The sequence below is a fragment of the Pteropus alecto genome, unplaced genomic scaffold, assembly GCF_000325575.1.
Source record: "Pteropus alecto unplaced genomic scaffold, ASM32557v1 scaffold34, whole genome shotgun sequence".
Lineage (NCBI taxonomy): Eukaryota > Metazoa > Chordata > Mammalia > Chiroptera > Pteropodidae > Pteropus > Pteropus alecto.
The window spans coordinates 4,161,631-4,175,882 of record NW_006435763.1 but is presented as its reverse complement, the minus strand read 5'-3'; the positions used below and the strand labels follow the sequence as shown (position 1 = coordinate 4,175,882).

Below are 14,252 nucleotides of genomic sequence, written 5' to 3'. Positions count from 1 at the left end.
GAAAAAATAAATCAGAAAAGGTTAATGTTTTGAAAATACATAAACACCTATATTCATTAAGATGATTAAAGCTGTTTCCGTTTTTCTTTCTGGGAGACCATCTTCTACTTCTAGGAACTGTTGGTAGCACTTGACATTCACTAACCACAGTTCTTAAGAGCCACCTCTATTTACCCAAGATAAAATTCAATCATATTAGTAATGATTAGCTATGGCAAGATAAAAGGCTTTTCTGTAGTCCCTGCAAATACAAGGGGCACGTGCGCACACACGCACACACACACACACCTCTACAATGTCCTTTGCACTTATCAAGTCCTTTGTTCTGTAGTACATACATTAAAGATGATTTTTCTCTAAGTTCCTAACTGTAGTTCTGGAGTTTTAAAACAACTGTGCTAACCTACTGCATTTTATATATAGAAGCTCAATTTTACATATATTTATTACTTAAAAATGTACAAATGGCATATGGTTTATACATTGCTGATTTAATCCAATTATTCTTTTTTAAACATTGTGGTAAAGTACACATAAAATTTAGCATCTTAACCATTTTTAAGTGTACAATTCAACAGTGCTAAGTACATTCACGCTATTGTGCAACCAATCTTCAGAACTCTTTTCATTTGAAACCATACCATTAAACAACTCCCATTACCCACCCTCCCCAGGCCATCGCAGCTATCATTCTACTTCGTCACTATGAATCTGATTTTCTAGAAATCTAAGTGGAATCTTATGGTATGTGTCTTGTTGTGACTTATTTCACTTAGTATAATGTCCTTCCAATTATTCTTTCTCCAAGCATCTATAATGCAAAGTCTTCTGGCCTGAGTTAATTCTTGAAATTTATAAATATAGAAATACTGACGCATAGGACAGAAAAGGAGAAGACATATAAAAACAGCAAAAATTTTGCAAGTTTTGATCCAAAGTATTGTTAACACCTAAAAAAGGTATCTTTGCCTGTGGCTAGAAATTTCAAAAGGAAACTACTCCTGTATTAATATTCTTATATAAACAATCCACCAGTTCAAAGAAAGATCATAAAAGGAGGGCAGTCGCAAATGAATTTTATTTTATTAGCATTAAAACATGCAATCAAATCAGCAGATTTTAAATCCTCGGGGAAAAGGGAAATTCAGATGTTACTTAAATCAAATGAACATATAAATATAAGTTGTAGAATGCTATCATGCATTGATTGTGTTAAACTTTCTGACAGCTAATCAGGTCATAAAATATCCTTAAATGCAAGGAGTTGCATTTTCAGTGTCCATTTCCTTAGGAATTATACTTACTTACATCTTCACCCAGAGTACATGAGACATTATTTTACATTTGGAACACTGGAAAGCTTTCTTAAGAGAGAAGTCTATCTAAAAAAAAAAAAAAAAACCTTATTTTAAAACAAAGTTCACTTGGAATGGCATAGTTTATTATGGCTTAAAATCCCATCAATGAATAACTTTATTATCTGAACTAGAAAACTCTCCTTAATACTAAAACATGTATATTTGGTGGAGGTGTCTAGTAAGTTTGCTGGTCTGAGTTGGCCAGGATTCCAGATGGCAGTTTCCAAAATAGATTAATGTAAGTATCTGTGCTTCTACAAAGTTGGCACTTAAATCTGTAGAAACATTGGTGAGTTCTGAAAAGAAAAAAGCAATTTTTATTTGAGATGACATTTATAAACATAGAATGTAACAAAAAATTAAAGAGTTGCTGACTTTCATTCTCTCTCTGAAAGTGAGGCTTTAACAAGAGAAGTAACCCATTGACTAGAGTATTACAGCTCAAGTTATAATTAACAGGATTAAGGAAAAGGCTCTTAATAACTTTAACTTGGAAGGAAAGCTTATAATATACACCTTTTAACAAATTATACATCAATTATATATAATTTCCAGCTCATCCATTTATGTGACATTGAGAAAATTACTTATCCTCTCAATACCAAATCTAACTTCCTTGAAGTAAAGATAATAACGATGCCTACCTCTGATTGTTGTGAGATGAGATAACATCAGAAAATTACTTACTATAGTGTGTAATGCATTATAAACACCCAATAAATGTCAGCTATTATTGTTAATAAATTCCCCATAAGAGTGTAGATTAAAAGATGACGCAAAATGGGAATACAAAGGTAAGTAAAACGAAGATGAATAAGATCTTCATGGTCTGGTAGATTACTATATAAGAGGCAATGATTCATCTGAGGATCAAAATGGGATTTTTTTAAGTATCTCATGAACTACAGAGCAATTTTTTATTATTCAAGATCAGAGTTTCTCAACCTCACACAAGATGTCTGAGCTGGAGAATTCCATGATGTGAGAGGTTAGCCTGTGCCTTGAGTGTTTTGTAGCACCTCTGACCTCTAGACACTAGATGCGCCCTCTCCACTCTGTTTGTATCGCTGTCGGCTATTGCCGTGAACCTCCAAATCCAATCAGTTTCCACCCCTGCTTCCCCTAGAGCACCCAGTGCCTGCCTGTCTGGCCTGCAAACTGCTCAGGGCCTAAGCATCACCACCTATATATACCCTGTAGACTCCACTGTTGGCAAATGCCTGGCACGGGACAGTAGAATCTCAATCTGGGAGTCAGAGACATGGCAAATTGTCTCTCCTCAGGCCAGCAGGCCAAGATGAGATGGCCAGGTTTTCTGAGAGAATGGCATCCTCAGATCTGGATGCCACCGGGGCACAGTGAAATACACTGTGTTGGCTGCGGGCCTGACCAGCCAGGCCCCTCCCGCTCAGGCCAGTTGCTCTTGGTCAGGTGCATGACTTCAGCTGATGCAACTGGGGTAAAAGCAACTGCACTGCCTACACCAGGCAAACAGGGGGAGAAGGAGTTTTCTCTTTTGTTATATATAAATAGCTACATAATATCCTTGATTTTGCTTTTTGGCCATAGAGCCTACAATATTTGCCATTTGGGTCTTAACAGAAAATCTGTCAACCCCTATGTTAGAAAGTACTTATTTTACTGCCATAGAGAGAAATGTCATAACATTTGGTGTTTATTCTACCTGATGTTATACTTGTAGCAAAAAAAAAAAAAAGTTAGGTACAAGTAAATAAACATATGAAAGTGTTTTCTTAAATAAATACCCATGGAGCCTACGCTTTGGTTAGAAACTGTTGCTAACGTCTAAGAAATCTGTTTTCAGCTTAGAACTGGAAGACACCTTGGCAATTCTCTAATTACTGGCCTACTGCCATTACTTTATAACAGAGCCCACAGGTAGAATTAAGAACACAAAATACTCTGCTTAAAAAGCCTTCAGACATTGGTGTGTCTGTCTGTCACTCTCCAACTTCTGCATCCCAAATGCCCTTGCCTATAGCTATCCTTTCCCAAATATGTCCCCAACAAACCACAATTGTTCCACCTCTGTCCCTTTCTGTTGATGCTTCTCCCTTCATGTGCAATGATCTTCCCATCTTCTTCACTCAAAAAACACCTACTTTAGGATCCAACTCAAAAATCTCTCACCCATCCCACATCTGTATTCTGAAAGCACTTTGACTAGACTCGTTATATTGGCCTGTGTTCGCGTTATTCCTACCTTAGTTTCCTTTGATAAACAGTGAGCATTTGGAAAGCAGGGACATTTTAGCTTTAGATCCTCAGTGCCTAATATAATGCCTGGCACTTGTTAGAAATTCAATAAATGTCTGGTTAATGAATTATGTGAAAGGCTCTTCCTGTCAAAAAAATAATTCTTCCATTAAGAATTATTAGTAGGAACCAGCCTACTCTTTCTCCTTCCTTGTTTAAAATGTTCCCATTAGGGTCACTCCTTTGAGTTAAATGGCAAAGTCTATAAGCTTTGTGATATGCAAGGTCTGCATCCTTTCATCTTTATTCCTGTCACTTAGTAAGTGCTCAAGTCTCCTTCAAGAATTACAAGGAGAATTATTTCAATCATATAAATTACCTGAACAAATAGAATTAATGGGAAAAAATTAATCATCTTTTTCAGTAATAATAAATCCTTCTGGAATTATTGTTTGTTAGCATTTTGCTGTTTTTTTTTTAATAGAACTAAATCACTGAATGTATTTCATTTTAGAATCCAAGTGTGCAAATTATACAAAACCAAAAAAGCCAAAATGCTTTGCCTCTACAGATTATCTTTGGAATATATATACGTGTACACACCTAGAGAGAGAATGTATAAACATTCTCTTAAAAGAGAATTAGAAAATATTTTAAGAATTTGAAGTTTGAATTCCACTTAATATTGTTTTAGCATATGTTGGGAATGACCAACCAATATGAAATAAGGATGGACATCTTGGATAATATGCTGGTACATTTAAGCAACAAGGAGCATAGCATAATCTCCAAAAGATTGCTATGCCCCATACTCTTCCGCCCTCCCCACTAAAGAGCAGGTAATTTATAGAACAGGATTAGAGAGAAAGACCAGGAAATTGATACTCAGTGAGGTATACTATTATGACAGCACTTAATTCACATAGAAGCAGGGGCACCAATTCTGATGTTCACATGGTCTTTTCTACCTTTCTAATTGCCAGGGACTTGGGGAGTTAAGTGGAATTCACCTTCAACAACTTTAACCATAAAGTTCATCAAACAGGTTAGCACAAAGGGTCTTGTGATTTAGTAGAAAGCTCATGTGATTTAGTACAAATAATCAAATGTTTTCCAAACTTCAGAATCAAATTTCATCTACAATTAACTTTTTAACCTTTAAGTTGACTCATGCAAAGTGTTTTTTTTACTTAAATGTATTTCAAAAGGCAACCATCACTATTATAAGTAGAAAAACACTTGGCATAAATAGACGTTATCCACTGAAATAACTTTATTAACACAAATGGTATTAAATCCTGAGTGCACTTGCTGCCTACTAAAACGTTAGGAGGTGTTAGAGATCACTAACCCTCAAACTAGAATTGAAAGAAAGTAACATTCCTTCTGGAGGGCTTACTGCTATTTAATGCTATGTCCCTGTACCACTTAAAATCATCTTGTTTCAGAAACACTGCTGTCCCTCCTCACTCCCATTTTAGGGCTCTAAGAAGTGTTAATTACCTCCTTCTCCAGACTAGGCCTAAATAAAAGCAACTGATCACATTAGTACCTGGTGGAGTAGGTAAACCCTTATGGCTCAAGGCCCTAGGTTTCAAAACCTACCAAAGTTTCAAAGATCTAAACCCTGAAAGAAAAGGCCACTTTACCTCTACTAACTTTTTTTCAAACAGAAGGGGTTGAGGAAATGACTGGAACACAGTCCCGGGAGCAATCAAGCAATACTGTGGGTGAAAATTCCTTCCAAGGCACTCACTTACTTGGCAGAGGCCTGAGAGGCCACTCGGATGGCTGGGGATTGGTTCTGTACTAGAGAGGGCGACTGTTCTTCTCCCAGGCGGGGGCAGATGCACTCTCATGGGGCACTGACTGTTGGTCCTGAGAAGCTGGAGCTGGGGATTTGGGGAGCAGAGACACAGTGTCAGGGACTTAGTTCCTGGCTGGCTGGTGGTACAGATTTGGGGAGCAGAGACACAGTGTCAGGGACTTAGTTCCTGGCTGGCTGGTGGTACAGTCTTCAAAGCAACTGGCTTTATAGGAATGTCCCGGGCAAGTGAAGACTGGCTGAGAGCAATCTCTCGGACTAAAGCACTGCTCTGAGGGGCCTGTTGGTTTTCATACAAGGCTGGAAAGTCCTGGACAGCCAGGATGACCCTCAGGTCCACAGGTTGGGCTTTAAGAGACCAGGCCGGCACAAACTGGATCACAGAGACTGGGGTGGCCAGAGCCTGGTCTTTGGAAGCCTGAGCAGGTTGAGGCTGAGTTTGAGGGGCCAGAGAAAGATTCTGGAAATTTCCCTGTGGGGCTACAGAGACCAAGGGGTGGCTCTGTGAGACCATCAGGGGTATATTCAGGTTCTTAGAAGCTAGGGTATCCAGAGGCTGACCTGAAAAGGACAAGGGGAGGCTTATAGAGGCATGAATGACTGGAGGCTGGCTCGCAGAGGACAAGGGGACCACGGAGGTGAGGATGGCTGGAGGTAGAGGCTGGTTCAGAGGAGATGGAGTGACTTCTGACTCCACCTCCTGGGTCCACAGTCGTTCAACAAACGTCGGCCGACCCGCCTCGGGGCCCAGAGGACCAGCATCAGGACCTGGGAGGCAAACTCCTTCTGAACTTTGGACAGCTTCTGGTTCCGGGCCCACATCCTCTCTGCCACAGTCTTCGGCATCGCTACTCTTCTTGATGTTTTTCATTCCGTCTTTGTCCTTGTCCTCCTCTTCTGTCCGTTCCGCTGTCTGGCCTGTGACGGTCAGAATGAGAGGACCGGCTCTCCTGCGGGCCCGCAGCCGCCGGATCCGCATAAAGGTAGTGGAAACGTCGCAGAAGCTCCAAGAGAACCTGTGACTGACGTTCTGCCTTAGAGTGTCCAGCACTGTGGTGGAGAGCCCTTGTAAGGGCCCCTTCCAGACTTCTTCGGGAGTCAGTTCCATGTTGCCGGAGTACCAGAAGACCCACCAGAGGAGGCTGAAGAAGACGATGATGGAACCCAGGTAGAGCAGCAGGCCGCAGTGGGACAGGTCGGCAAAGGCCCCGGTGAACAGCGCCGTCGCGCCCACGATGTCGAAGATGACGCCCAGCCAGAAAAAATGCCGGCAATGGCCCAGGCCTGTCCTCTTCTTCATCTCGTCGACGGAGTTTCTTGAAAGCTCCATGACCTCCCACTGTCGCCAACGCCAGTTTTGCAGAGGACACCAGGCAGCCCGCGCAGCAAAGGCCTGTAGTGGCCCCTGGGTCCCCATGGCAACGGCTGGCGGGTGAGCCGCGCAGAGGGCGGGGCCAAAGGGCGAGAAAGCGTAGCCGCCTTTCACCTGCCGCAAGGAAAAAGGGCGCCGCCCAGGAGAACGGCGCGTGCGCGTGCGCGGTGCGACCCGCCGCCCGCGCGGCCGGCTCCTCCGCATGCGCAGTGAGCCGTCTCCGTGGGTCGCTCCGGGGCTCGCCGCGCGCCTGCTGCCGGAGCCCTTCAGGCGCTGTGTGTAGAGAATTTAACTCTCGGGTCTTTGGCGGGTGTACCTGGCAACGTTCTTCTGCCCGCACCCCGGCCTTCCACGAGGAGTGCGAGATCCTGAGGAGAGCCCAGGCCAAGGACCCTCTTCTAGTAATTTCCCTGTGAGCCTGGAGTACCGCTTGCCCTCGGGTGCTGCCACTCTCAGGAGTTAATGGTTTTCCTTTGTTTTGGTGAATAAGTGGCTAGATTAGGGTCTGTCGTTAGAAGATGTTAATTCCAATTTTTATCTATTTGCCCAGCAATGACTGGATCCTCACATACTTCTACTTAATAGCCGAGCTGGAGGCGAATTCTCTGAGGGTTTTTACCTGTCCAGTTTCTTCCCTTAGATCGTTATCACTTTCGTTGACCAGTTTGTCCCCCAGACCCTGGGTAATACTTAAAACGATTACTTTCCCCACTATTCCCAACATAGTAAGATAGGAAAACTGTCAAAAATAGAAAAATCGAAGCCTAAAAACTGCAGTAGCCCAAAAATGAGCTCATTTCAAAGGAGACTAGAGCGTAGGAAAATTAAAACAAGTTTAAGACTTCCTGTTATTCAGGTTATAATATAAATGAAAAGTCATATAGGCAAGTACTAGCCCTTGGTTCCTCAAAAAGGCGGAATTAAAAAAAAATAATTTTTAAAATAGACTTAGACTATTTTACAGGAAAGTTGTAAAGGTAGTATAGAGGGTTCCTCTATACCCCCAAACACCCAGTGTCAGTCCTTTGTTTTTTAAAATGCATTACAAAGCTACTTATTTCTTTTTAAAGGTGTTTCTACAAGTTTAGGAAGCAATGGTTCGTGAACTTGAACCAATCAGACCGCTTCCGAACCTGGGTACCCATGAAGTATGCTAAGGAGTACCTGAAGTCACAAAATACGGTCCATCTTCCTACAATGTCGATTGTCCTTGATAGTAAGTACTTTAAAACAATATTACAAAAACAAACTATGGCTTATGGTATGTAAAATGAATAAGCAGAAATTTTGGGCTCAGTACCCAAGATTTAAGTTTATTCACTGTGGACTACTCAGGAATATTAGTTAATGTGCCACAGTCTACACAGTTTCACTGTATATGAACATGATACATCTCCCAGGAACTTCAGTTCCTATTGGTAAGAAACTTGAGAAATTTTCATATGAAATATTTACTTTTATATTTTTCTACTCTATTTTATTTTTTCCCCACCTCTTTAATCCCCTCCCCATTTCCACCCCTGACCTATGGATGTTGCGGTTTCCCCTTAAGAACTGGATCTCTGAAGGCAGGGCATCTCCTCCCACACGCTGGGGCGTGCACCTGGAGCCTGGCACACCTGGAGTATGGTCCGTGGCTCTACCTGGAACGCGAACCCAGGACCTTCTGCATGTAAAACAGATATGCTAACCACTACACTATGGAGCCACCCTTATTCTGTTTTAATATATCAAAATAAGCATCAGGATATGGAGTAGAATAGAAAATCTGTAAATATTTAACATAATAAAAGACACAGCTTTGAGTTGTATCTCCAGGATCTCGGCTTGCTTTCTTTTGACATTAGGGATACTTTATTAGAAAATTTGTGTTGAGAAGGACTCCTTCATTTGGTTGGGGAAATAAAACAATTCTGCCAGCAAAAGACTCCTTTATACCAATATAAAAGAGAGGGAGAGAACACTGTTCTTATTGAGTAAGCATTGATGGGCCTATACACATGTAAAGTAGCATGAAATCTTTGTTACCTTAGTGGTACTAGGACATGCCTCCTGAAAGAGGTGCCTCCTGGTTGTGGGACGAACTTGGTGCCCTGTCAATAGTGACTTAAAAGCTTTCTTCTTGTAGCTCTGACTGCTTTGTGGAGCCTTCTGTAGAGACACATTTCTCAATTAGCAAGCACCGAAACCTTTCATTTTTCTGGGCTGTTCCCATGAGTTTTATTCTTTGCTTTCTCATATAATATTTTAGCAAGATTTATTTTACAAAAGTATCCATTTATTGAGAGATTTGATGACTCCAAATTTAGCATGCTATAGTTTTTTTGTTGTTGTTGTTTACAGACTCAGGATTGTTGCTGGAGAGAAATCCTACTACAAATTTAGAAAAAGGGAAATACATCAAGTCAGGAAATGAATATATGAAGTGTTGGGACCTTCCAGGAAAGTAAGTAGGGTATATGGCCAGTGCCCAGCCAAGTCATACTGAATCCAGAAGTGAGAGAAAAAGTGTATGTCAGTACATACATAACTCTTACTAGTTTTTAAATTGTTAATTTTCCTACAATGTTAAAGTAGTTGAAAAAATACTGAAAAGTAGGTATATTAAAACATTATTTTAAGTTTAAATATAATATACCAAAACCAAAATTTATTACAATTTTACATTCCTGGCCTTAATAGAAGCAAACATCAATAATATTTTAAAAATACATTTCTTAGTGTATCTTCTTTTAAATGAACAGAATTGCCATGTTTTATAATTTTAATTTTTAATTACTTTAAACTTACTGAAACATCTTTCACAGTACCTCAACATTAAAAAAATACATGAAGTCCATTTCCAAATTTAGATAAGAATACGCTAAGCAAAATTTGTGAATCAATTTTAGAGGATCAAAACATGATGGTGATTTTTAAAATGCAAATCATTGATATTGCATCCTGCTTAAAATAATTGAACATGAAATTTTAGACAAGTCAGCAGAATATTTGAGAGCTAAGTCAGTGGCTGTTATAAATCAGATGTATTCATTGAAAATTAATTTTTCACCAATTAAAATATGAAGACAGTTTAATTTTTTTATATTTCCATTTCAAAAGTGAAATGAGAATGTCTATAATATCCTAATACTTTTAAGTATGCCTCTTGTAATAACTGGTAGTTTAATCCAGTGATTCATACATTTCCAATTTCTTTTGTTTGTTTTCTAATTCAGAGAGTATATTCACATGTGTTGCTGAAGTTTTATATGCATCAAGATACTTGCAAAATTACTTTCTTTTGTTGTAATTAGGAGATAGGCCTTCAAATAAGTATGAAGCTTTATATATTATCAGGTTTTCTCATTGAAGGATTTTATGATCTTTTAACACTTGATTCAGAATATCCCACATGGATAAGTTGCATAAAAATGTGTGGTCTATTTGCACCAAGATGCTTTCGATTTCATCATAGTGTATTTCCTCATTTGATATTACATATATTAGTATTGGGTGAATATTAATTTGTGTGGAAATGCCCTGATTGCATCTGGTCTTGATGTCCATTGGCTATCCTTATGTGTCTAAAAGGTTTTTAGAACAGACATAAGAATAGCCCAGCTGATCATTGAATGTGCAAAAATATTCTTTAAGTTCTTTATAAAATACTTAAAATGGTTATCATATTTGAATTCAGACACAGAAGTTTTGCACATAAAATTGTGAGCAGAGCAAGGCACAAACGTGGCATAATCATTTGTGGGGAGGAGATGATGGCTTCTACCCTTTTATACACCTGCCATAGTTGCTCCGTTATCATTTTTTCTGGCCAAAAGCATCTGTATGTCAATATCATTTTTTTTTCCAGTTGATAATTTCCTAAGCTTATTCATATGGAAAAGATTTTTTTTACTTCAATCAGGTTACTATATCTTTATTCTATTATGACAGTACTCAGTGTGAACATACCTTATAATCTAACACATTTGTTTATGATGGGTTACATCTCTTTCACAATCAAAAGTAAGGAAAAGTGTTTTTCTTATATTCTCAACGATTTCAAGTCTACTAAGATTTCCTACTAGCAATATAAATTCCTTTTAAATTCTGTTACAGAAATAAGGCACAGATCCCTGTCTATCATTAGCTACATCAACATCATTATAAACTATAAATTCATCTAAATCTAGAAAGATTCTAGGATTTAGGCTTCCAATGCTTTCTTGTGATCCTCTAAGAGGTGTATTTTTTTCATATGAAACAACAACATCTAAAATCACTGGCAAAGTATTTTTTTAATTCTCTGATTTCATTGCTCTCTGCTAGGCATCATCTAGTAAAATAACAGTTTGAATATTTTTAAACCTTTTTATTTTAGAAAAACATCATAATGAAATATTGCCTCTCTATGGTCACAAATTCTGTTTACATTCTTCCAATCTTTGAATATTTCTTTGACTTGCAAATATTTGATTCTGTTGAATTACTGCCCTCTCACCTCCTACCCCCCAAATACATATGGTATCAAAATAAAATCAAGGATTTGGGGGAGATAAGAGAGCCAGTAAAAGTGAATCAACTTGCCTTTAGAATATATATATTTTTATAAAACTAGTCTTTTAAAAATGTTCAGCCATCATGTGAAATGTCTTTTTAAAAAAAAAATGTAAACCTATTCCTAGTCTAGAGTGACCAGCTTTTTAGAGAAGCATTGTAGGACATAGATCAAAAAAACCAGTTTATAATATACGATAGATAAGTATACACTTAACATGTTTTTTAACACCAAAATATATAATGTAGGCATTTTAAAGAAAGTACATATTAGTTTGAATTACATACTTTTCTGTGACAAACATGCTATTATTTAAACAAAACAACAGTAGGACAAGTTAACAGTGTCAGGAAACCTTTGTAATTTTAGAGTCTAAAAATTATGGGTCTAGTAAAATTGCGGTTCTTCAACTTTGGGGGCTCAGTGGAAGAACTCTGTAAATGGAAGATTCACCACTGGCCATCTTTTGTGTACTATAACAACCAGATTTTTCAAGAAAGGAGTTAATTGTCCAGAAGAAAAGCACTGTGTTGTATTTTACAGAGTGTTTCTTCTTCTGTTTGTCTATTTTTAGTTTAGGCATGGGACAGTCATGTTTTCCATTTGTATTACAATGAAGTTCTCAGTAATAAGCAGTGTCCCCAATATAAGGCTCTATGCCAAGATCGTACCCCTTCTTTTTAAACTAAATTTGTCAGTCTACATCTTCATAAAATCTTTTGTAGTTCTTGGGAGTTTCCATAAGCTCTTTATACACTAAGATAAATTTTCTTGTATCACTAAAAGGTTTATGGTAATAGTAATAGCTTCACTTGAGTTGCTTTCTATGTGTCAGATACTATACTCTAATCCCTTTATTTGCATAGTCATTTAATTCTCACAACAGTCCTATGAACTAGGTTCTATTATCTGTGTTTTATGGTTGAAGAAATTATGAAGACCAACTTGTTCAAGGTCATATGGCCATTAGATTTCAAGTCAGTATGTAATACAGAATAGTGTAGTGGACTGAAAGTAAGGAGATATGGCTTTAAGACTTACTGTGTGCTGAATGCTGTGACTCCAAATGCATAGAAACAGCTTACAGCCTAAGACGGTGAGAGCCGCAAGGCATCAAATTTGTCTTATAGGGGCTAGAATAGAAGTACATACAAGGGACAGTGGAGCAAATTGGTGGTAAAGTGCAGAGAAGTGGAATTTTTAAGTTCTAAGCATGAATATACTGAGGAAAGAAAGGCCTGCGTGGGTAATGGGTCTTTCAGCAAGGTAGGGCAGTTGTGTGAGCAAAGAAGAGGGAAAATACTGGCATATTAAGGAAACTGCCAGTTGAGTTGATGTGGATGCCTCTGAATTTGGGGAGAGTGCTAGAGAAATGAGGTGGAGAGACAAGTGGTAAGATGAGGCCAGAAGGGGTTTGATTGTCAAGGGGTTTATGACATGATATAGAGGTTAGACTTTTGTGAATAGGGGAAAACCACAGACAGGCCCTAAGCCAGGGAATGATATGATCAGATTTACAGTTTTAGAGAGTGCCCTGTTAGGTAGTATGAAAGAGAAATTGAAGACAGCAAACTTGTCACCAGGGATACCAGTTAATTAGGATTCATGCAGTAATTTCAGGAGAGGGGTGTTAAGAACACGAACTGAAGCATCAGTAGTAGGATGTAGAATTAGTGCCTGACAAAAAAATTGTTAAGAAGGTAGAATTGACAAGAGACATCTGAGAGAGCTTCTATTAATGGGTCACATGCAGGTTTAAAAAAACACGGTCCTGAAGTCCTCTCTAGCCCAATGGATTTTATAGTCTGAAGTTTTACAGTGTGTCCTTTAAAGTACAGGCTTGAAATCTCTCTAAGTTGGGGACCAGCATCTATCTTGTTCATCATTGTATTTTTTTTTCCTGCTGAAGGATCCTGAAACAGACTTTAAAATAGCTGTTACAAACCAAAAATTAAACAATGTCCTTTAATAAAATTAAATTCTATCATCAGATATGAGAAGAAAATTCAAGTTACCTTGCCTGATACAGGCAAAACTTTTTAAGGTTTGAAATGTTAAAAGAATACCATATCAAAAGTTTTATGAAGAGCTGCTAAAGGTTTAACGCTATATAAGAAGATTATTGAATTAATTCTTTAAGTTGGACAAGGCTTAGAAGAAATTATACCTGTGTTTTTCAGTGTTTTTTAGCCAAATAATATTTTTTAGTAAGTACTCATAAAAGTTACTTTTGTGAAAGAAATGCTTGTTTTATTTACCTGATAGTAAAAAAATAGTTCCTATACAAGAACACAGATCAAAGCCTTTCAAGCCAAATAGCACAACCAGCAGTGGCATGTTAAAGAGCAACGGGATGTCAGCTCTTTTATATGAGGTGAAAGTTTGGTTAGGTAATTATAACACCATATTTTCTCAGAGGAAGCTACTTTTGCACCAGATTACTTTTTTCCCCTTAAGTCAATAATTTAATTATTCATTTATTGGCCAAGAAGGAATTTATTAACTAGAAGAAATATGAGCAACTACTTGTTAACTGTCCGGGATAGTACCTGTGTTTAAATTTTGGAAATAATAGATTTATTTTACATTAATAATGTTCTTTAGTTGGGAGCCATTGATCTCTCTTTTGTTTTACCTACTGCTAATGTACTATGACTAAATGATAGGACATTTTTTAAGCCAGCGATTCTTAGCTCTGCCTACACATTACAATCGGAGAATTTATAGCAAAAACTGATTGATGTCTGGGCCCCATCTGCAAAGAGTCTATTTAATTGGTCTTGGATAGGGCCCAGGTATCAGTATTTTTTTTAATCTTCTTAGGTGAATCTAATATGTAACCAAAGAGTTGAAAACCATTGCTTTAAACCATGGCCTCACATTCTTCAGTTTGGAGTAGTTTGGAAGAGTGGAATGGCCATCCAGATTTAAAAATCAAATCTT

At 38.2% G+C, this 14,252-nt stretch overlaps 1 protein-coding gene across 5 annotated transcripts; it reads right to left on the bottom strand.

Moving 5' to 3' along the window:
* Positions 1–749: 749 nt before the first annotated feature.
* LOC107195601 lies at positions 750–6,881 on the bottom strand. Of its 5 annotated transcripts, none has more exons than XM_015588596.2 (3): positions 5,962–6,881; positions 5,336–5,467; positions 750–1,382 (listed from the first exon to the last, which is right to left on the bottom strand). In XM_015588596.2, the coding sequence occupies exons 1-2, from the start codon at positions 6,815–6,817 to the stop codon at positions 5,385–5,387; spliced, it is 939 nt and encodes a 312-aa protein (XP_015444082.2). In that variant the 5' UTR covers positions 6,818–6,881; the 3' UTR covers positions 750–1,382; positions 5,336–5,384. The 5 variants fall into 5 exon arrangements, with proteins under 5 accessions (XP_015444082.2, XP_015444080.2, XP_015444083.2 ...); XM_015588597.2 differs by lacking the exon at positions 750–1,382 and adding an exon at positions 1,405–1,654; XM_015588594.2 differs by having other exon boundaries at positions 5,336–6,881.
* Positions 6,882–14,252: the final 7,371 nt, after the last annotated feature.